Below are 22,149 nucleotides of genomic sequence, written 5' to 3' on the forward strand. Positions count from 1 at the left end.
GGCTGCTCGGAGCCAGCCAGTTTCCCATGATCAGAGAAGTCCATGACCTCAACCTCCTCGCCCACCTTCACATCCAACCCTGCATGCGCGAACACTGGGGGTGGCATTACGGGAGTAGCCGGTGGCTTCTGAGTCTCCGCCTGAACTGGTGCGGCCGGGGGAGCCTTGCGCCTCCATGAATCAGTCTCTGAGGCAGGAGAAGGTTGGATGGACGGGTTGACAGGCAGCGTGGTGGGTGTGAATGATGTCCTCCGTGCGCCGAACGGGCGGGCGGTCCCTCTTGAAGACCCATTTCGCCCCATGGGCGGACGAAATTCTGAGTGCCGCTGAGCAGATCCTTCCGCAGCACCAACCTTGTTTTCGGTGGTACTGACAGACGACACTGCTTCTTCGATGAACCCGACAACCTGGGGCGTGTCAGCTAAATTGGTCTTCGTAGAGGAAGACAGAATCTAACCTCGGTCTCGGCAAGCTTCTTCTCCGCCTCTGCCTTCTCGCGCTCACGAGCTTTCTCCGCTTGGATCCTCTCTTCCAACTCGGCGGCCTTCCTACGCGCCCGTTCTCGCTCCTTTTCTCGCTCCTCTTCTTCCTGCTGGCGTCGTAACCGGGCACGCTCGGCGGCGCTGTGCATGGCCGCTTTACGCACCTCTTCCATGTCGACGATAGGCATCGTCGATGCAGGAAGAGCTTTGTCTGGGGTTGCAGGCGAAACGGCAGCTTGTGAACTTGCTGAGGGCGCAGGGGGCTCATGTTGAACAGCCGGCGGGTGGGGAGGAGGCGGGGCATGTATTGAAGGCTCCGGTGGTATTGGAGGATGTTTGGGCTCCATCGTTGAGAGGTGCGGGGGAAGCTGCCTTCGGTGGTCCGCGGAGGGGGATACCGCAGGGGGCTCGGGTCCGGATGTATGCCGCGCACGGTCATCGAATGCGGCATCCCTAGGCATATGGGACGAACCGTGTGGACCATAGCGATCAGGGCCATGGTACCCACCGCCTTGCCAAGCATGATCTCGTTGGAAAGGTTGACGTTCCCGAAAGCGAGATCCATCCTGCGGAGATACCGGAGGTCGATCTCCTGGCGCCCTCGAGAAAGGCGGAGGCTCCGCATGATGACCCCTCTGGAGAACCTGGACGCCTGGCAAATGCGCATGAGGGGGAGCATCTCGGCGAGGTTCGATGGGCGACGTCGCATTGTCAGAACGACTGCCTCTCCGGTTGTTGTTGAAAGGCACGCCAGGAGGGACATGACGTTGGTGAGAGTATGGCTCAAGCCGGTTGGAACGCTCATTGAACAGAACCCTCGAGCCCTCCTGCGGTGAGTGCGCAGATGTGGATGGAGAAGTGGGTAACCGCTCGGGTCGTTGCTCGCGTTGCTGACTTGGCGGGGGATGCTGGATGGGCTGTGAACGTGGCCAACTTCTGTCAAAGTCTTCTGCGAACCGCTCCTCTTTGCTGACGGGCTGATCAGTGAGGCCGCTAGACGCTTTCGCATCCTGCGGGGGTGGAACCTGCTGTGCAGACTCCGTCGAGACCTGGTACTGACGGCCATCCCCGAACTCGATGACGCCTCCCAAGAAGTTGTCATCGTCCTCTTCCATCTGGAAAGGTGTAACATTGAATTCCAATTTCGAGGACACCAAAGGCCAAAGACGAACCTCGTCCCAGTGATGAGCATTTGGATCCAGGTGAACCCCACGGAATGTGTCCTCTTCCGCTTGAAGTTCTGCCTTGACCGCTTGCTTGTGGACAGCTGCAGCGTCTGCAGCGGCGAGCTTTTCCGCCGCTCGCGCGATACGCCCTGCATATAATCGTCTATCTAGTGCCACAGCCAGGTGGAAGGCGCACGGACCTTGCGCTACTTCTGCAGCAGTGGGGAAATCGTTTTCTACCGCATCGAGCTTGATTGGATTGCTCGCGCCGCCCTTCGTGTTACCCCATACTGGCTTCATTGCAGCCTCGCGCCTTTGGGCTGCAACATCTTGTGTTGACCGCGGCTGGGGCTGTATGACCTTACCTACAGGTGGCGGCAGAGGTGCCCCGCCTGAGCTTGCAAGAGGTGCTGGCGATCCCTTGGCGCTGCCTGGAAGTGGTGTGGGTGCTGTGGACGAGGCCGTGGAGGATGGCCGGGACCATCCAGGTCCAGTAGTAGTGCTGGGTTGCGGGGTCGCTGTGAGTTTGGCAGTCACTAGGCGGGGATGCGAAGTGGAAGTCTGGAGCACGGGTTTCTCTGCATGGGTATGGTGTTACAATAAGTTCGTGCACGCGCCACGAGACTCACGACTGGTGCTGGCCGTTTTCGTCACAGGCGAGGCGGAGAAGGTGAGGCTTGGGGTAGACGCCGACGTCTTCTCAAGGAACTTCTTGTTGATGTTGACATGGCTGAATTTCTTGGGGTGTGGCATGCTAAGGGGCGGCGGGTTGGTCTGACCGGTAACGGAGGGCGTTTGCGTGCCAGCCTTGGTTGTGGACAAGCCCGAGGCGGGAGAGGAAGGAGCAGGACTGGCCTCTCCCGAGCACTCTCCAGCACCTTTTGCCACTTCGTGCACTCCATGTGTGCTGGAAACGGAGTCTTTCGGAGATGTCAGGTCCGCGTGGTTAGCATCGGTGTGTTCCTCTTTGAGAGCCTGCTGGACTGGGCCTGCGGCGTCGGTACTAGCCATAGACGCGTCTGGAGACGCACAGACGAAGATATCGTGTGGCGGAGCGAGGTGTGGGGGTGGTCCGGAGGCAATAGAGGCCAGGGCCAGCCGGAGAGAATATACAGCACAGGGAGTAGCGAGTCCGGACGGGCTCAGGAAGGCTCAGGAGCTGCGAGATGCTGCTCGGCGTCCGCGTCGACCTCCCAATGTCCAAATCTGAATCGCCCACGGCTTTTGCCGGTGCCCCAGTGGCTGCAGCGCTCAGGCGCCCGCCGTTCACCGGACCCACCAGCCTCGGAGGCCACCGCGCCAGCTTCTCCCTCCCCACCTCCGTCTCTGCGCCAGATATCGCTGCCTGTTGCTCGCATACAATCGCTTCCAGGCATCACATACCACCCGGCACCATGTCAGAGCATGCCGCCCACGACCAGTCTTCCTCGCGGCCCTCTACTAGCAGGCAACATATCCCCGCTCAAACAAACGGCATCAAGAGGAGCTTCACGCAACTCGACGCAAACCGCTATGAAGACCCAAGGTACGCGTTATTCTACTTGGTGTCGCGTATCGCTATTCACATACCCTGCGCTCAGCTACATGAGCCTACCCTCCAACGACAACGACGCCTGGTTCTATCCGGGAACCGGCTTCGAACCAAACGACGAGGATCTACCTCATTCGTCGTTCAGAGGGAACTGGGGCATCAAGACTTACAACGAGGCGAAATGGGTTCGCAAGGGCAAGATGACTGCCTGGGCGCCATGGATGGAGGATTGGGAGGTGAGTAATCCGTGTCTGTCCATCAATGAATCAACCTGACAAGGGCTCGCAGTCCGAGGACCGCGCAAGAAAGCGTATACGAATGTTGCTCCCGAGTCCAGAAGAAGAAGAGGATCCACCCCTCACCCTGCCCCACCTTCGTTCGCCGTCTCCTCCGCTCATGGCTCCTTACCCCAACCCCCAAGTCCACCACCTCTCATTCACATCCCTCGTCATGGACAAAGCGGCCACTCACTCGTTCCGGTCGGACGTATACGACGAACTAGAAGACTCCACCAACACCCTCGTCGAAGGAGAGACCAGTCTGCGCATGGCCCTGGGCAGGCTTTGGCAAGTCATGAGCGAAGACCCAGATGAGGTGGGCGTAGGGACATCTCTGGTGCCCAAGCGCGAAGACGAGGATGACGAAGACACTGAAGCGGAGAACCGTTTCGCGCGAGCACCGGACCTCACGCCGGTCGTACACAAGCTATTCTTGTCACCCCACCGGGAGCCGATCTTCGAGGGCGCGCAGTTCTCGCGCGCGGAGATGCAACTCGAGACATTGGAGAAGTCGCTTGCTACACTACGCGAGCTGCAGGACGATGGGCGGGAGTACGTAGAGCGCTTGGAAGAGATTCGCGAGGGCTTGGGTGAAGTCCGAACACAGAGGAATGGTGTCTGGGACCTGGTAAGGAAGAAGGCGATACAAGAGCTACAAGACGTAGCTTCTGCGGCTGCGGTGTCGTAGATAGGGTATGGTTTGTTTATATTCTCGAATGTATGCTCCTGTGTATGTGCCTGCAGATCGCGCCCGTTTGGATCGAACAGTACCCGCGTTTGAAGATATCACGTTGCACGCGAAGCTTCTGAACCAGCCTGCATTCTGAGCACGATGAAAGACGGTGGGGTGCGGTAATATTTGCGCGCGAGAGTAGCGGACGAGGAGGCGGGGACCCGTGCAGTGGGGAGTGCGGGGAAGAGCGATCTAAGCGAGCGCGCCACAAAGGACCGTACGCGGCGCCACCGGTGCACCGCCGCGGCGGTCGGAGGCACTGACGTCGCGCCTCCCGCTCTCTGTCTGTTCCGCACTCACTCCTCTTGCTTCCAACCATACACGCCATGGATGTACCAGACGTTTCGACCCTCTCCATCCTAGACACGGGGCCACCCCCCTCGTCGCCCGCCATTCCGGACGATATCATGCACACGACGGACCGTTCCATGGTCAAGCTCCGCAACTATGCAAAGTCTATACCCTACTCTGTCGAGCCCAACTCCAGGATGCAGCAAATGCTCGACTTCATTCTGCTCCGCATCGCGCAGAGTCTTGAGGCCAAGGACTACGATCCAGGGCTGCTGCAATGGGACAGCATGCTGACCTAGTAAGCGCCTCTCCCATGGGCCGCGTGCGTGCTCCCCTGACCGACGCTCGGCAGCTGGTGCATGCTCAAGTACCCCATACCGAAGGAGAAACGGATTGCCGTCATCAAGACTTACCTACATGTCTGTACCACTCCTGGCATGCCAAACCATATTGTAGCGGCCTGCGCCGACGGGCTGCAGGTCATGTCGCGGTCCAAGAAGAAGCTGTCCATAGAGGACGTCAGGCTTCCTTGGATGCCCATGTACAAGATCCTCAGCAAAGACCTGTTCCTGACAAGGCGACAGTATGAGATCAGGTAGATTGCTGTGCCGCCTCACGAGACGCCGACCCGACACTGACGTTGATGCTATAGCCAAACCTCATGGTACATGGGTTACATTGCTGAGAACGTTCGCCGTTTCTTTCACCCCGCCGCAATCGATGAGATGCTTTCCACTTTCCTCCCCATGATGAACGGACCGAACTTGAACGTGAGTGTAGCATGGTGGCGGACGAAATTTAGTAACATTAACGCCTCCCGCGCAGAGCATCCTCGCCTCCCAATACTACATGTTGACTTTCTTGCCCCTATCACACCCCCAATCGTATCTGCCCATGCTCTTCCGAGTATGGGAGTCCGTCAACTCCTACATGTTCGACGACCGCATGCTACAATTCCTCTCCAAATTGGTGGAGATGCATGTGGACCCTACCGTAAGTGATCCTCAGAGAATTGAAGAGATACCCGACGACGCGAGGTCAGAAGGGGAGGGTCGGCCAAAGTGGCCCAAGGACGACCTTGAGACCAGGTGGCGCTGGTCAGGTCTGTTCTCCGACATCGGCATCTTCTCTGAGACAGAGTGGAACTATATCATGACCAAATGCATGGCGTCCATGGGTATGTCGCCTCATATGATAGCGCTAGTGTATGCTCAGACATTCGCTCGAACATTTCAGAGATTCCGTTAGCCGATTCCGGTTCTCTCACAACCGGACCCAATGCCGACGGTCAAGCGACCTTTGAGATGAACCGACTCCCCAAACCAAGCTGGCGTATTGGTGAGTGTTACATCAGAACAAAGTTGGGCTGCAGCTGATTGTATGGCAGCATCACTTGCTCGTATCGTTGTCTACTCCATGGCACCGGATAGCATGCCAAGCCCTTCTTCGAACGCGCCGACGCCTCTCTTCACGCCGCTGGCATCCGGAACGAGCACTCCTTTGCCACACCACCAGAACGGTGGACTTGGTGATTATCTCTCCGCACCCCTAGGGAAGGGCGGTCGCCTCAAGACCAAGACCTATCTCGCCGGATGCAAAGCGTTAGACTCTCTGGCGAAGCTCATCGCGTCGACAGAGAGCTTCTTCCATCCAACGAATTCAGGTAGTTGGACATCAGATGTATGTTTACACCCCTTTGAAGATGTGACAGAAGCTAATGCGACGAATGTGTAGCTGAGCGCGTTCATTAAGTACATCGTCTACGATTTCAACAAGCGTAAGTGTTGTACTTTACGTCGGTACACCCGCTCACTACCGGTGTAGGATGGTACGAGGAGCAGCAGCCTGACTGCAAGACGCCCACGGTGAGTCGTCTTGATACCACCAGACAAACGAAGATCCAACGTTTCCGCGCAGCATCGGCGTCTCACTCGCGAGATCAAGCGCGAGCTGGTCAAGTGTTTGAGAACGGTCACACTATTGGCCATGTTCTCTCAGGATAGCGCCACTGTATCCAACATCCAGAGCTGCATGAAGTCAATGAGTATCATGGAGCCTGATCTCATACTGCATCCTATACTCGAGCGAGCAGTCCCAGCCCTCGAGGCGTTGGTCGAGGTATGTGGCCGTGCATAATTATTGGCGACCCTTGTCTGACTTCAGTAGACGCATCGCACGACAGCTGTCATCAAAGCCCTCGGGGCGATTGCTCCCGCTATAGTTTGCCGTCACGTATACTACCCCGGCGCCAAACACCTCATTCCAATCCTTGACTTACTACTTCCAGGCATTGATCTGGTATGTAACGTTCTTCTCGCCACAGATAAACTTGGCTGAATCACCGCTTGACAGAACGACCCTCCGAAGACGGTAAACATCTCCTTTCATCGACGAGGTCACAAATATAACATGTGCTACCACAGTTCTGCACCACATCTTTCATTTCCGAAGTCGCCCAGTACATCAAGTTTGGCGAACTGGCCACTGCCGATGTTCCCCTTGGTGATGGCGTCGACGTCATCCAGCGCAAATCTACTGACTTGCCCGTGCTCGGAATCGAACATTTCCCTGATGGGGTGGAACAGGGCAGTGAAGAACAGCTTTCGAAGGAAGACGAAGACGTCATCCTGAGGGATTCCGCAGGTAGTTTCGCGGACTGGGTGGCAGCTTTCTTGCGCCGGGTCATCCTGTTGTTTGAGAACCTGCCAGAAGAGGGGCCGGACGGATCGGCAGGCGGCGCAACCGAAGGTCGTTATATCTCTAGATCATGGTGATCACGATGCTGACATTATTTGGAACTTCAGTGCAACTCGTCGACGCCGTGTCCGGCACGTTCAGCCAGATCTGTGTGCACTTGTCGGAACCTCTCTACGACATGGTGCTTGGCTTGGTCTTCGACTATGCCACCCAGAACGTCCGCTCGAATGCGGTCCGAGCTATCCATCAACTCGTTGAGTGTGTCGCGAACGCGAACCCTGCGAAGACGCTCGACCGTTTCCTTCCCTTCTGCGAACAGAGCATTCAGACTGAACTAGAGCACGGTGCTAGCTCTATCAGAATTACGTCGCAAGGATCTACGCCCCTCCCGTCTGACGCCACACTTCACTGGAGTAAGTTGGCACCCTAATTCCGCTGGCATGCTTATCTCAATCCTCATAGACCTGGCCATCCTGCGAGGTGCTATGTACAAGTAAGTATTTCCGATCCTGCATGGTCCAGAGAGTTCCATTAATGTCACCCATTAATTTCTAGCGATGGACGTGTGGTGAGTACACAATAGCACACGAGATTATCATTTTAGCTAACCAAATACCCCACAGACGCTGAAGTACAGTGACCGACTGATCGCACTGTTCCAACTTTTGGATGAGAAGACGTTCTCAAAGCGCGGCTATTCCTCCAGCGGCAAACTCCTCTCGAGTACCCTTCTGACCCTCAGTCATACCTATCCCCTCGAGAACAAGTTCGTGAATCCTGACGAGTGGAGTTCCGAAGGTTGGTCTTTTATTTGGGTTGGGGCCGTTTATGCTTACGCTACTGTGCAGAATTCAAGTCGAATCACCATACGTATTGGGGCAAGTTGTACCGTCCCGAGGACGTGAAGGTACGGTTTTTTGTGTATCATCAAGCAGGTATATCTTGATTCTTGATGCTGGCACAGCTTTCTTGGCATGTCCCGACGGACGCGGAGATCGACTTTGTTCTGCGCATCTTCAGAGAGGTCGTGGAGCCCATACTAGACAAACTGCATGGGCTTCTTGAGCCAGGTAATTTGCACGAGTAGCGTCCAAAATCAATATTGACGCTGGCTAGGTATCGTACGCGACGCGGTATGGCGCAACGACTTCTGCAGGTGTGTCGATCTGCCCTGACAGCGCGTTGCGTATCCTGATTGCAGCTCAGACATCTGTGCTTCGTTCGCAACGCCTTCTCTGGAATCCCGACTCTGGCGAAGGAGGTAATCACCCCTGAAGAACTCCAAGCGGCGATGGATTCAAGCGACATCTTGTGAGTGTTCTTCAACTCTATTCCAAGCTGTGATTAACGTACTGCTTAGGTTCGAGATTCCGGAAATGATCGCGACCATAGAGCCGCTCAACTCCGGTTTCGCCCTGTCAGATCCCGCGGACCCTCGCCACCAGTACATTACAGGATTGCGTCGCAAGTTCGGCCAATTCCTCCACGAGGCCTCCGCATCGTTGCAGCAGCAGGGCGAGGAGAACACCGTGGATGCCGTCCACGGCCTGGTAAGCTATATCCTACGGCCTCGTAGAAACGTTCTAAGTCGGGGGTTTAAAGCTGCGGTCAATCCGCACGTTCTTGCTCGAGTACGGCGATAGCAGGGACAGGTGAGCCGTCGCATTTCGCATTTTCCAAAAGGGTCGTCTTACTCACTTCGACGTAGCTACTACCTTCAGGCGGATCGTTATCAGAGTGAGCTGAACATCGCACGCCACTACGCTGGTCAGAAGGTTTGGCCCCGAGCACTCTACGTCAGACGCGCTCGGTGCGTTTTAGTATACTTTCGTGCCATAGGAACCCCTCTCATGATTCCTTAGGCTGTATCATGCGGCTCGTCTTCGGTGGAATTCCATCGAGAGGAGACGAGGCCCATTGGAGGACCAGCTGGTTGACGATGTGACCCAATGGTCTATGTGGACCTTTGCCACTGGTAAGTTCATAACATTCCCCGTACGGAATTTATGCTGATTCTGACATTGTGTAGTCCGGGAGTAAGTCTGTTTACGTCTCTTGCTATGCCACTGTTCCTGGTTGTAACATCTGTTCCGTTAGGACGAGTCAAGCGCTACTGGAAAGTCTTTGTAACGTTAGTTTGCCCGTCTTAGCTTCAAGAAGGTCATGCTAATCATTCCTTTCACAGACGTTTGATGGGGTGAGACGTCGTTGTCTTCCTGCCCTCTACAAAGCGCTGGAGCCGGGAACAGAAGATGACCGCATGAAAGGGGCGCTATGGACTCTCAACCTCTCCGTCTTCTGTAAGCCTCTAATTTGACACAAAACACTCCTGTTCTCACTTTGGGCGTTTTAGCAAAGTATGCTATCAGTGGTACGTATGGACTTGTGCTTTACTATCGTTGGCTAACACGTCACCAACTCAAAGAGCCCACTTTGGCAACCGAGTTCATCAAGAAGTTGTTCAAATGCCAGCACAATGAGAAGGTCAATTGACAGTGACTGGACACTATAGCGGAGGCTAACCTATGATGATATAGGCGTCTATCCAGGACTGTGTTGCGTCATTGGCAGAGACGTGTAAGTGTGCCGGATTGAGCCTCATACCCGTACTGACTTCGATCTTCAGGCCTGAGCAGTATGGCAGAGCCATCTCACATAGTATACGAAGTCGAGAACAGCGACCTTGACTCCGCGTTGGCTGAACTGAGGGCTTTAGTCCTGCCGCAGACGTCTCAGGATGACGGTATAGCCGCGAAGTGCAAGACGCAACGCATCGCACACATTTCTGCAATTGACCAGGCGCTGTCCAATACAGTACGTTACGTTATATCTTATGCAGGTACCACATTTAGCTAACTCTGAAGGTAGACGGATACGCTTCTAGAGATCGCCGACGATGCGAAGACACACTGGAGGTATTCCATTGTGGCCGTCAGATGCCTACGCTCCTTGCTCAGGCGTGACGCTCCAATGAAGTCCGCCCATGTGCGCTATCTCCTCGAGATGACCCACGACTCCAACGCAAGCATGGTGAGTACTTACATATGTTGTTATATGCTTTAGTACTGACACATTGCTGCAGCGCTACGTATGCCATCTTTCCGAAGTTGCAGCTTAGTCCAGCTAACCCACAGCTTTATGACAGTACTCCCAGCGAGCAGTGATGAAGATTTCGCGCTTCATCAAGTTGCGGTCGCTCGCCCACAGTCCCATCGACGTCGCGCTCGAGCAGAATCACAACCCGTTGCGGACGAAAGTACCCGTGAAGGATCACACACGCGAATACTCAGAACGCTTGCTTGGCGAATATCGGAAGCCTCTAGACTTGAAGTGTGCACATCAAGAACCGTAAATCCGCTCATGATGCCCTTGCTAGCGCAAGCTGACCATATGACCAGGCTCATCCGCGACAAGGTTGGCTCCGGTTGGGTCGTTTGGGGCAAGTCGGTGGATTACTTCCTCGCGCCTCATGCTTCGAAGTCTACCTTCCAGCCCTGGGATGCTGGTAGCGAAGATGCCGTTTCGGCGATCCGCGAGCTAGCGAAGGACGCGTCATTCTGGAAGGGATTGTCTACCCATTACTCGATGGAGAACACCTCCGACGTCATCCTCCAGGACAACCTATGTTGCGTGAAGTCAATATGTGAGTGCTATCAAAAGGCTAGTGAGCATGTACACTAACCCTCGGCGTGTTTGTTCAGTTCAACTGCTTGACGATGAGCCTTTGGAGGTCCTGAAGCCGATCGTGGAGGAACTGCTCGCAGACAAGGATAAGAACAAGCAACGCGCGGCTGCCGAGTTCCTGGCGGGGGTGATTTCTGGTAAACTTCATATAAATAGCACCCCCTGGAGAAGCATTGACGCTCTCCACCCACAGGATCGAAGCATTGGCCAATGGATGCACAGGTCAAGCTTTGGAAGTGGTTCACGCCCCACATGAAGACCATTTTCAGCCAGAAGAGCAACGAATCACTATCCGTTTGGTCCTCGTTCTTCGAGGTGCGTCAGTTGTAGCTATTCCAAGACGCGTTCTCACAGCCCCGAAGCATGTCTTCTACAACAAGGATCCTCGGCGCCTTCAGCCCATCGTGGACCATATCATGGAGGCGTTCAATACCGTCGACTTCAATGGAGAGTCCACCTTCGAGATCATCCAGGTGCTCTGCTTCTTCCGGGCGTTTTACGAGCAGCTTGGCGTCAAGTTCTCGCCGTGGGTCGACGACGTGCTGAAGCGATGCTGGGCCGAGCTGAAGTGCGAACATGAAGACGTATGTACACCCCTTGAATTTGGCTATCTATCGCAGCTTATAAATCGTAACGCAGGTTCTTGCGTACTTCAGCGAAATCCTGGCCTTCTGCGGGAAGATCACGGTGAGTGCAGAACAGTGCTTTGAGAAAAACGATATCTGACTCCGAGCAGTGGCGCCCGAACCCGTCATTGCTGACGGCTGAGACGTTCGTTCGCGAATGTAGAATCCTCCCTCCATCAGCGGACATCATGGGTATTCGCGGTGTCTTCTACGAGGAGCGAGTTCAGGAGCTGGTCAAACAGTTCCCAGAATGGCGCAAGGAGCGATTGCCCGGTGTGCGCGCGTTCCAGTCGACCTACGACCGGTGAGTGTGTGCAGCGGAAAATCAACGCGGCGATCTATATCTAATCATCGTACAGTATCGGTGTGCTTGTCTGCAAGTGGCTGTTCCAGTTGGTTCACGACACGAACGCCGTCTCGGCGTTCGACTGCATCCTCCCCTTGATGGTGCGTTTTCTCGCTCTAGCGTTGTGACCCGACCTGACCATGCCCTTAAAGCCCGAGCTCGTCCGTTTCACCGAAGGTTGGTAATCATATTACCCTCTCGACCGCAAGTTATTGACCTCTTTCAGTCAACGATAATGACGAGCTCGCTTACCGTGCCAAGCTGCTCATGGTTCGCATGTGCGGCGTCATAGTCCCTCGCCAGTTTGTTGAACCTCTCCTTGACCGGATTTTCTCCGCCATCACCACGTTCCCGGTAAGAAAATCGATTGTTATCATCTAAACTGTGCAACTAAATAGAGGTATGTACAGTCGTGGAAGGTTCGCCTGAAGATTCTCCCCCTCGTGCAGGGTTTGTGCTTCTCATTACCTGCAATCTTTGCTTTTACGCTTACACTCAGGGTACCTACAGTCTTCTACTTCCGCCAGTCGTTCTTGATCCACGACGTCAAGCTGGTGGAGCTGATCGAGGTACGCAAAGGGCGGGAGCAACGACCAATATGAGTTTTCCTTTTGACGGTATGACTGCGGCAGGTGGTCTGCAGATGCTTGGACGATGAGGTAGTCGAGGTACGGGAGATGGCTGCAACGTGGGTACTTGCGCTATGGGTTCAACGGCGTTCTCTGAAGTTGTTTTGCTCTAGCACCCTGTCCGGCATCCTTCGTTTGTCACCGCGCCGCAGCATCATTGCTCTGAAGGTGTGCCACCTGACACTCACCTCTTGTGTCTTCCGCTCACGCCTGCTTCCAGGATCGGTTCGTGCGCTTGATCAAGAACGTGAAGCTTCCCCAGGACAGGAAATCACCGGCATACAACATCTCTCTTCGGCAGTTGCACGCTGCTATTCTCGGCGTCTGCGCTCTCATTGACAGTTACCCGTATACCATTGAGCGGTGGATGCCGGAGCTCCTTACTAGTGTACTTGCGGAACATACCTATGACCCGGTGAGTATCGCGGGGTTCATAGCGTTACATGGAGGCTAACGCGCCATAGATTCCCATCTCAACGACTGTGCGGAAGTGCGCGAGCACGTTCCGCAAAACGCATCAAGATACCTGGCACGAGGACTCCAAGAAGTTCTCTGAGGAGCAACTCGCCGCCCTCTCTACGCTGCTATCCGGCTCTTCGTATTGTGAGTGGCGCAGTCGCCTTGACGCCTACCGCCATCGTTCGGGCTAACGAGGATCGTCACAGACGCATAATGACCCCAATAGACCGCGACCCCCTGGAATCATCTACTCGGACTTTTCTTGTTCTACTAGCTCCCCGTTCGCGGGCGTAGTCTGTGCAACCCCGGACTGTAATGGATATGGATATGTACACTTTGTCCCCGAACCCGCAACGCGTCAGCACCAGTGCGACCCCTCCGCGGCCGACCGGCAGGCCCCGGAGTGTGGAAAAAGCAACTACCGACAAGTGGAAACCGTCCTTGATTGATTATGGGGCGAGTACAGCTAGCGCATATGGTATCCGGCGAGAATGTTCGTCATACTTGCAGGTGGGGTATCGAGGCGTCCGGAGAGGGTACGGGGCTCCGCTGTGCTCGTGCGGTGCCTGGGGTGGGTGGGAGCAGGCTGGGGCTGACCTCTCCAAGCTCGGGGTCCGCGACGAGGAGACTCGCGTCGGTGGTCTCGATGCCGTCCGCCGTGCCTCGTCGTGCACCGGCGTCGGGCACGAGGTCGATTGGTCGAGAATTGGTGCCTGTGCGTACGCGGTTGTTCGAAGTTTCCTCACTGTATGAACGTCCACGAAAGGCAGATTGCGGGTGCAGTGGCCAGATAGGAAGTATACACTGATGAGCAAAAGACACTTCCAAAGAGAAGGGAGAGGCGCGCACCGAATCTCGGCAATGAGGTCATCGACATCGTACCAGGCGACGGAGCTGTATGCGACACCCCGCCACCAGCCCATAAGGTCGGCGGGGAGCGCGTAGGCATGCGCGTGGAGGTGGTCGGTTACGGGGATTTTGTTGTCCCTGAAGGGAGGAGTGATGAAGCCGACGCGGAAGGACTCACGTGCGGCGCGCGTGGTCTGTCCTACGTTGAGCAGGTTCTGCGGCCGGGCGGCGGGGGAGGATGATGGAGAGGCGGAGGGCGCTAGGAGGGCGGCGAGGGTGCGGTGGGCGATGTCGCGTAGGCTAACGAGGAGCGGGAGATCACTGGATGACTGCGGACGGGGACAAGGTGAATGATGGACACGGCAGAAGGCGTCGAAATATGCTCACTAGGGTATAAAGTGAAGGGACGTGTAGACTAGGGAGAGGGTATGAGCGACAGAGAGAACGAGCTGGCATGTGAGACGCACTTGAACACTACGACGATGTGGCCCTTGCTCGAGACCGGGTTAGCGGACTCGCGGTATACGGTGAAGTTGTCGTCTCTCCATAGGATTTCGTGCTTGGCAGAAGAGCCTGTGGGCGACGAGGGCGAGAGGGCGGAGGCGGAGGCGGCGGAGACGATGCCGCACATGGGGCAGCCGGGCTTGTGCGCGAAGGCCATGATGGAGGAGGAAGAGCGAGGTGGGTGTCAGAGAGCGAGAGAGAGAGCCAAGTATAACGAATGGATATTTCTGGACGACAGCAAACGGACTTGGCGGCCTGGGAGCGAAGGGGCCGGCGAGGGGGGGTTGATGGCACGGAGAGGGCGAAGAGGACAACGACGGGAGGTGTGAGACGCGAGCAGCCCCAGCAGCCCCGGGCCTGCACCGCACCGCGCCCGCCGAACAGCCGCCCGCCGCCCGCCTCGCGTTGTGTCGCGTAGCACGACGCCCTTGGCCGTGGCGGTGCCGTCCCTTTCTGGCGGGCCCGCCCGCTGTCGCGTCTTGCTCAATTTCATCGCTTACTGTCCAGCGCACATCTTTCGGCGAGCGCACGTCCTAATTTCGTACCGACACTCACACCCGCCGCAGCGGTCGAGACGCGCCACCGCAGCTCACGCCGCCGAGGATCAACACAACAGGCGCGCCAGCGTCTCTCAGTCCGACCACCATGACCTCACTTGCCTCCAGGCCCTCCATCGTTCACGCCTTCGAGCAGTTCAGGGAGGAGCTCGACGACTACAACGACAGAAGAGAACGTCTCATAAAGGTCGGTGTGCACTCGAGCCCCGCGAGCCCGTGTCACGCCAACCTCTGAGGCCCATGCCGCCAGTCTAGCCGCGACATTACCAATCTCTCTAAAAAGCTCATCTTTCTCCTCCATCGCACCGTCACCGAGGATGCTATAGAAACCGACGACCGTGTACTCGGTCTCCGTGCTGCCGCGCGTGCCAAGGGCAAGCTGGCTGAGATCCAATCCCTCTTTGCTGCCCTGCGCGGTGAGCTCGCGGGCGACCGTTTCTGGCATCACCAAAGAAATATCTCCCCGGGTGTGCAGGAGTACATCGAAGCACTCAGCTTCGCCCACTACCTCGAGCACAGGACCTTGATTTCATATGACCAGGTTCAATCCACCCTTTCCGACTGCGATGGCATCCCCGTGAGCAATGTCTAGCTGCACCTCCAGTACTTGCTTATACGATGTAGTTTTTCCCGTTGTCGCTCGAGGATTACCTGCTGGGCCTCGCCGACCTCACAGGCGAGCTGATGCGATTCGCCATCGCTGCCATATCCAGGCGCGGTGGCAGGCAGAAAGCGAGCGACGTCTGCAGCTTCGTGCGCGCGTGCAAAGCAGGTACAGTATAATTGCTGCATGTGCCAGGAAAGAACAGCGCTCAATAAGATTCATCCCGCAGATTTTGAAGGATTGACGCCGCATTTCAAAGAACTGCGTAAGAAGCAATCAGTCACTACCCAATCCCTGGAGAAAATTGAAGACGGTATGTGCGCAGGCATATCTAGTATCTTGCGAATCTCACCCCCGTGCAGCCGCATACGCGGTCGTAGTGCGGACGTCAGAATATGACATGCCCCCGGAACTGCTGGATGATCTGGTAGCCCAGACACTCTCGCGTGCCGCCGACCACGGTGGCTTCGGAGAAGAGTCGAGACGTAAAAGGCCCAGAGACTCTGACTACGACATGAACGATGATTGAATCATGAATGTAAACATGTGTCTGACCCCTGCATGTATGGTTGTAACAAGTCCGATGATGGTCCGGATAATTGTATCAATTATTCAAAAACCGCCACTGGGCTCGCATGTAGGCATGGTCATATCCACTTGACTCTTCTCCCACCCATTTTGCTGCCCAGCTGCAACGCTGTCTTAACAGTTCTGTCGCCAAATGCCACTGTAGGTCCAGACATGGCCAGATATAGTCAATGAGCGTTTCGCGATATTCCGCCGGGTAACAGCTGGCCTCGTTGTCTCCTGCAGGCAACCCATTCTGATTATCGTCTCCCTGGGTCACCTTGGCGCGGCTAGCTCTTGTTCTTCTGTAGGCGACCCTCGACGTTCCTAGGCTTGAGCTCCGTCTTTTCACCCTTTACACCCCTGGCGGGCCATCCTCTCTACCAGTATGCAGCTGACGTTCTCGCCTGCGCTTGGGGAGCAAACGTTCCTCAAGGCTGCTCCCTTGGCTTCCGGGAGGTCTGCAGCGCCCCAGTCCATCCTGTTCAGAGCGACTTTCGATAGTCGCGAGTCTTTCCTCAAGGCGCAGGCGGACGGGGTCCGAGTCGAGCTTTGGTCGGATGTGCCTGCCGAGGGTCGGTCGCGGGGCCAATGGGGCGCGTCGCAATTCAAGACCCTGGAGCCCGGAAATGCACAGGCTGAGGAGACACCGACGTTCCTGCCTAGGGCCGCAGAGGAGGAGGATCTACCGGAGAACACACTCTTCGTTCACCTTCGCGTTCCACTCGGCAACTACATCGATGCACGCTTCTGGTTCACCTACAGGCTCGTTCATCCTTCGGGCGAGATCCAGTGGCTGGGTGAGTTCGGGCGGAATGGTGAGCTGGTGGTCGAGAAAGGACTGCCTGGGGTCGACTTGCGCGAAGGCTGGAATATCGCTGAAGATGGTACATATCGTACGCACGCGTTCCCAGGCGAGCGTGTCCTAGGACATTTGACGGATCCGGAGGCTTGGGTATGCTGGTCGTGGAGCCCGTCTAGGTGTGTACTGTCTCCCGATCGATGATGGGTAGCTCGGCGTTCTCATGTGCTACCTCAGTCTGCCAACCTTCACTCACGTCCGTGATGGATGCGAAGGTCTCGCGATGGTGCTGTCGCCACAGTCCTATGCGCGTGAGCCGAGTGTCCCGAGGCCCCTGGTATTCGTGGCAAGCCATTCCACCACCCTCAAAATCACCGAGCAAGGAAAAATCATCCTACACTCATCCAGCCCCTTTGCGCGGGTATCGTTCAGCGTGCTGGAGCATTCAAGGGATCTACTGAAGGGTGTTGCCGCACTATGCAATGGGGATGTCTCCGCGTTCGATGACGACTCGGCCGTGATTGCCTGTCGTCCTCCTGACGCCGAGCTGCCCCTTCATCTTATCGTTCTCCCGATGTCCGACAAGCTCGGCGAACACTCTGTCATGTCGCTCCGATCCCGCGACTTACCCAAGGAGACAGCGGAGTGGGACGGCCTGGTACTATCGTCCGCCGACCTGCGCTCTGTACAAATTGTACACGGATCCCTCGCCAGGAAGGACCACCTTGCTTTGCTTGGGTCGTCCGGCTGCGAGCTCATCGTCGCTCCGATTCACAATGTTCCTGTCAACGGTCACGTCGCGCATGTTGCTTTGCTCACACCCTATAAAGACGCCGCCGTCAGGGTCGATGGGCCGGTCGCTCACACACTCCCGACGCCTCCGCCCTCTCCACCGCTTTCTGACACACCCACGCCTGTTGGGGAAGCATCTCAATCCAAAACTCCGTCTCCGGTACCCCCTGCCTCCCCGCGTGTCTCCCAAGGAAGGCGTAACGAGGCCGCTCGACGGCGCCGTCCGTCGTCCTCGGCACTCATCCCCTATCAGTCTCCCCATCTCATCCGCCGGTACCTGCACATGATTATCAACGTTGTGTTCTGGTTTTGGAGCATGTTCGTGAGGTCACTCGCCGTTCGCCTCGTGGGAGAGTCTACTACGCGACGTATATCCGGCCTCATCGGGCTAGCGCTACTGAAAACGGCGCCTCCGGCCACCCCGAAGTCGTCTCCTGGTGAGAGGTTGGAAGACCGTGCTCCCACTAGCAATAAACCACACGTGGATGCTGTCGACTCAGGCGACGCTACCTCTGAGGAGAAGCTGGCCGAAACGGATGTATCCGCTGTTGCTGCTCCTGCACCACAGTACGCTGCGGATGTTCCTCGCGATGTTCGCGTCGATTCGCCCCCACACGGTGTTCTCTCTGTCACCCTCTCTCCCCAGCGCTCCGAAGGGTCCATCGTACTCCTTCAAGCGACTGATACCTTCAAGGAGCTCCGCGCCACGGTGGACGGGGAGACCGTCTCGCCGACGCCGGCGGGCGCGTGGAGCGACGGGACTCGGCTCTTCGCGTTTGCGGGATTGGAAACGGGCGGCCAGCTCGATCTCGTCCTGGAGTCGTGAGGTAATTGCACATACTATCCGTGGTTCGTCTCCTGATGGCTGCGGACTCTGCCCATTGCTTTGTATTCGTATCGGCGGCGCCGACTCGGAGTGCGCTTGTTGTTCCACATCTGCATCGACTACTGTTTTGTTCTGTCCTGTTTTGTCTGTATCGCCTGTACCCATCATCCCTGTCTCATGTACACGACTGCATGTATGTCACGACCAGATCTGAGTATCGCAATGACCGTTGAATGACCAGCATAAAGCGTCCATTAACATAGCGTGGGCATAAACGGAGTCCGAGTCTGAGGAGAGTGCTATGCTACAACGTGTGATCCGCCCGCCGTCCTACATAATTCCTATCGATACAATAACTTGTCCCCTCCGCGCCGATCGTCGTCTCGTACGATCCTCTGCAGGTAACCCCGGGGTGTCAAGGATGACCATGAACAATGATACAGCGGATAATCTTCTGTCTTCTTCGTCACTGCTTCAGTCTTCGGGGTCGCTGTCTTCAATCGAGATTTCTAGCCACATCTCCGGTGGTATCCCGGGTAGTGCGAAGTCTGGGTCTTCTTCTACGGTCAATGGGAAGGTGTTCGGCAGCTGTGCAAACTGGCCGGCCAACACCGCGGAGTGGCTGCAAGTAACACATGAAGAGGTAAGTGGCCTGCGACGGGAGATGGTGTACAGACTTACTTGGACCGTGTGAGGAAGTTCCTCCGGCGATCTCCAGTCGGCTGCCAGTCGACCTTCCCGACTTCCTCCGCGCTGGAGACGTATCGTCGGGCAACGCTGTCCATTGCTACGTTCCGGATAGCTGGACGGTCGCGGCACAGCTGGGTTCTGCAAACCGGGCACTTGGGATGTTCGGTCGGTCCCGGCTTCTATAGGAAGCGCATTCAGAAGGATGCGTGTTACATTGTCGGCTAGTGGGACGTACCCGAGAAGTATCAATCCACTGCAGCAGACAGTCACCGCAACATGAGTGTCCACATGGGTTTGTGATGTAAGTCGTGGCTCTGTGAGATCGTGAGTCGCCACAATCTCTGTGTGCGCGAAGCGGCAAACTTACAGCACCTCCATACAACTAAAATGGATAGTCAGCACCATATCTAATGGCGATGTAGCATATAGGGCGGTACGCACATGGGACACGACAACTCTTCCTCTATACCGCTGAGCACTTGGCGTGCGGAAGCATGCGGGTCCACTGTCTCCGGGATGTCGCCGGACTTGGTCCTGTTGCCCTTCAGGCGTTTCGAAGGCGTGGCCGGGGCGCTGGATAGTACGTCCGACCGCTTCCGCTTGAAGGAGCTTCTCTGTGTGATTCTCGCGGACGCGACGACGGGGCCGGACGCTGTTGTATAGGACAGCGATCAGCACGCATGGAGCTAGGAAGCGACTCCCGCAGACACGTACGCTGCCTTCGTTCACTTGACGCATCCCGGGGTACGGGGTTCGACCGGGCGTTCCCTGTGAAGAGTGTAAGTTTAGGATACCGGCGACGTCAAACGGCTAGACTCATACCGAGGAATCGGCGGGCAGCTTCCTGCTCCACGACGCTGACCTCTTGCAAGAACGTCTCGTCGATGTCGTCAAACATGTACTGCGTGGACGCAGCGGTAGAGACGGCCTGCGACACCGGATCTGGGTGTGATGCGTCTGCATCGCGCGTCCGCTGTGTCGCTGGCTCTGGAGCCGCTGCGGCCAGCTGATTCGGCGGCGGGGGAAGTGCCAGTGGTTGAGAGTGCGATCCTGTATCGGCGGTGCCGGCCGCCGGCGGGGGTCCGAGATGGGGAAGTCGATCCAATTCGCTCGTGTCGAGGTCGTCGAAGTATTCTTCGTAGTCGGACGATCCGTCGCCCGTCGCCCCACACAGTTCGGGGACTTGATCGAAGTCTACACCTTCGAATGGATCGGGAAGGGAGTCGTATTCGTCGATTGACGACGCCGCGGAAACTTGTGCGTTCATTGTGTGTGCTGTGACCCGGGTTGGCGGTAGTCGGGGGGAATTCTGTGTCGCACTGCGAGTCGCGTTGCAGAGGTTGAGAGTCAACCCATGGGGAGCGCTGCGGTGATTGGGTCCGCGTCTTCTTAGCCAAACAACCCAGCGTGACAGCGCTGTCACAACTTAGCCACCACAGGCTGACTAAGACGACATAGGCGCCCACTCCCCACCAGCGTCTCTCCTGATCGACCTGTCTCAGACTGGAACCAGCTAGAATCGCTTGCGCACTAAGCCGACACGTCCGGGACAGATGAGCGACGTCCGTCAACTCACCACACAACATCTGGCCGAACACGCCGGCGGTTGACACGCCGGCGAGAACCTTTATATTCCTGCCACGCCTTGACGTGTCGATCGCGACGTTCGATCCATCTGGACCTACAAACACCCGTCTGGTTGAATATGACATCGACCTGGTGAGCCCTGTCCTTGAGGGTATTCGCCTCCTCTATCGCTCATTCTGCCGTAACCCGGACTTTGGGTAGAATAATGTACACCCAAGTTGGCCAAACTTCGTAGTGCTCATCCTGGGACATATGAAGGGCATCACCGAGTAGCGATCCATGTTCAAAGTGACGATCGAATTGTGATATGTTGTCTACGATGTGATGACCTGGGGTGGATGCGACGAGGTTCCTACAGAACTACCCGTCACCACTGCGCCAATTCGGGACAGAAGAGCGCCACAAACGGCTTCCCCAGGGTGGCCTCTCCGAATGCGGACAGTGTCGACCCCAATCCAGCACACGTCGTTCAGACGCCGTCGATCCCCCGCGGCGAGCTCGAGAAGACGCGGCGGGGCGTGAATGTGCTCCTCTGCAGGTATATAAACCTCGTCGGAACGCCAACGTGCCCCATCCCTCCTTCTTCCTCTCTCTCTCTCTTCTAGTCTAGTCTCGTCTAATCGCCACCAAGACCCTCCCCGTCGACATCTATCACCGCCGTCAATATGCGTAGCCCCGTCATCGCGTTCTCCCTCCTCGCTGCCGCAGTCAGCCCCTCTCTCGTTTCCGGCGCGCCCGCATCCCCCAAGCTCGACAATGCTCTCGCTCAGACTGAGAACGCTGCCACCATGACTCATGCCATTCGCGCCGACCCTCTTAGCAGTATCGGCGGTGTGACTAACATGCTCGGGGGGAGCGCCGCTAAGCCTCCCGCGGCTGCCCACACCGACGACCCGGTTCATCGTACCCAGGCCATGAAGTTGGCAAAGGCCCAGACCCAGCAGGGCAGCGGCCCTGTGAAGGCCGCCGCTGTGCCCGCCGCCGCTCCCAAGGCCAAGGCCAAGCGTTCCGGCGACAACAACACGGCGGGTGGTAACGCTTACTCCGGTGCCGCCCAGGATTCCTCCGGTGGCGACGTCGTGAACGCCTCTCAGGACGGTACCATCACTAACGCGGACGGTTCCAGTGAGTGACGCACCGTGCGCATTGTCAGTAAACCTACTAAAATGGAACCAGACCCCGGCGGTGGTGCTGGTTCTTCCTTCAGCGGCTTCGCCTTTGGCGGGAACGGTGACGGCCACGGCCCTGGTGGCAACGCATACACTGGTGCGACCGGTGCCTCTCGGGGAGGTAACGTCGTCAACACCTCCGAGGGTGCCCCCGCCGGTGACGCAGATGCGATTGACAACACCACCGCGAGTAAGACATCCGCAGCTGGCGCGACATGTTCGGAGACTGATTAATACTTTAGACAACGCTGGTGGCGGCGGATTCTCAGAGAGCGGCTCC

The 22,149-nt window shown here is 56.7% G+C and overlaps 7 protein-coding genes across 7 annotated transcripts; 5 read left to right on the plus strand and 2 right to left on the minus strand.

Annotated features, from left to right (window-relative positions):
* Positions 1–3,232: 3,232 nt before the first annotated feature.
* On the plus strand, positions 3,233–4,145 carry TRAVEDRAFT_109933 (uncharacterized protein; the record flags this gene model as incomplete). Its single annotated transcript, XM_008034756.1, has 2 exons — positions 3,233–3,415; positions 3,468–4,145. The coding sequence occupies 2 exons, from the start codon at positions 3,233–3,235 to the stop codon at positions 4,143–4,145; spliced, it is 861 nt and encodes a 286-aa protein (XP_008032947.1).
* Positions 4,146–4,522: 377 nt separating this feature from the next.
* TRAVEDRAFT_139432 (uncharacterized protein) lies at positions 4,523–13,255 on the plus strand. Its single transcript, XM_008034757.1, has 50 exons — positions 4,523–4,779; positions 4,834–5,076; positions 5,134–5,251; positions 5,307–5,658; positions 5,718–5,819; positions 5,869–6,161; positions 6,216–6,258; positions 6,306–6,346; positions 6,399–6,599; positions 6,648–6,779; positions 6,834–6,851; positions 6,905–7,229; positions 7,286–7,591; positions 7,641–7,671; positions 7,734–7,746; positions 7,802–7,976; positions 8,027–8,085; positions 8,143–8,248; positions 8,295–8,334; positions 8,385–8,489; positions 8,539–8,728; positions 8,781–8,830; positions 8,887–8,988; positions 9,041–9,153; positions 9,208–9,214; positions 9,276–9,309; positions 9,364–9,478; positions 9,532–9,549; positions 9,604–9,662; positions 9,716–9,755; positions 9,805–9,992; positions 10,047–10,208; positions 10,261–10,266; positions 10,324–10,526; positions 10,577–10,821; positions 10,880–10,999; positions 11,056–11,177; positions 11,225–11,446; positions 11,502–11,549; positions 11,599–11,792; positions 11,848–11,935; positions 11,987–12,011; positions 12,061–12,188; positions 12,245–12,284; positions 12,345–12,403; positions 12,467–12,522; positions 12,577–12,631; positions 12,684–12,878; positions 12,928–13,066; positions 13,129–13,255. The coding sequence occupies exons 1-50, from the start codon at positions 4,598–4,600 to the stop codon at positions 13,134–13,136; spliced, it is 5,916 nt and encodes a 1,971-aa protein (XP_008032948.1). The 5' UTR covers positions 4,523–4,597; the 3' UTR covers positions 13,137–13,255.
* A 165-nt stretch (positions 13,256–13,420) lies between these two features.
* Positions 13,421–14,432, minus strand: TRAVEDRAFT_112359 (uncharacterized protein; the record flags this gene model as incomplete). Its single annotated transcript, XM_008034758.1, has 4 exons — positions 13,421–13,667; positions 13,772–14,100; positions 14,159–14,186; positions 14,239–14,432. 4 exons carry the CDS (start codon positions 14,430–14,432, stop codon positions 13,421–13,423), a joined length of 798 nt encoding a protein of 265 aa, XP_008032949.1.
* Positions 14,433–14,920: 488 nt separating this feature from the next.
* TRAVEDRAFT_158895 (Translin) lies at positions 14,921–15,965 on the plus strand (the record flags this gene model as incomplete). The annotated part of the gene is made up of 5 exons (XM_008034759.1): positions 14,921–15,019; positions 15,083–15,409; positions 15,457–15,604; positions 15,666–15,749; positions 15,799–15,965. The coding sequence occupies 5 exons, from the start codon at positions 14,921–14,923 to the stop codon at positions 15,963–15,965; spliced, it is 825 nt and encodes a 274-aa protein (XP_008032950.1).
* Positions 15,966–16,323: 358 nt separating this feature from the next.
* On the plus strand, positions 16,324–18,670 carry TRAVEDRAFT_55431 (uncharacterized protein). Its single transcript, XM_008034192.1, has 2 exons — positions 16,324–16,984; positions 17,043–18,670. The coding sequence occupies exons 1-2, from the start codon at positions 16,392–16,394 to the stop codon at positions 18,421–18,423; spliced, it is 1,974 nt and encodes a 657-aa protein (XP_008032383.1). The 5' UTR covers positions 16,324–16,391; the 3' UTR covers positions 18,424–18,670.
* A 290-nt stretch (positions 18,671–18,960) lies between these two features.
* TRAVEDRAFT_139437 (RING/U-box) lies at positions 18,961–20,101 on the minus strand (the record flags this gene model as incomplete). The annotated part of the gene is made up of 7 exons (XM_008034760.1): positions 19,936–20,101; positions 19,828–19,881; positions 19,555–19,765; positions 19,481–19,495; positions 19,349–19,427; positions 19,105–19,292; positions 18,961–19,045 (listed from the first exon to the last, which is right to left on the minus strand). Coding segments are annotated over exons 1-7 (708 nt in total), but the record flags the coding sequence as incomplete, so codon positions are not given.
* Positions 20,102–21,365: 1,264 nt separating this feature from the next.
* On the plus strand, positions 21,366–21,833 carry TRAVEDRAFT_16573 (uncharacterized protein; the record flags this gene model as incomplete). The annotated part of the gene is made up of 1 exon (XM_008033549.1): positions 21,366–21,833. One exon carries the CDS (start codon positions 21,366–21,368, stop codon positions 21,831–21,833), a length of 468 nt encoding a protein of 155 aa, XP_008031740.1.
* Positions 21,834–22,149: the final 316 nt, after the last annotated feature.

This window comes from Trametes versicolor, assembly GCF_000271585.1.
Source record: "Trametes versicolor FP-101664 SS1 unplaced genomic scaffold TRAVEscaffold_1, whole genome shotgun sequence".
Taxonomy (NCBI): Eukaryota; Fungi; Basidiomycota; class Agaricomycetes; order Polyporales; family Polyporaceae; genus Trametes; species Trametes versicolor.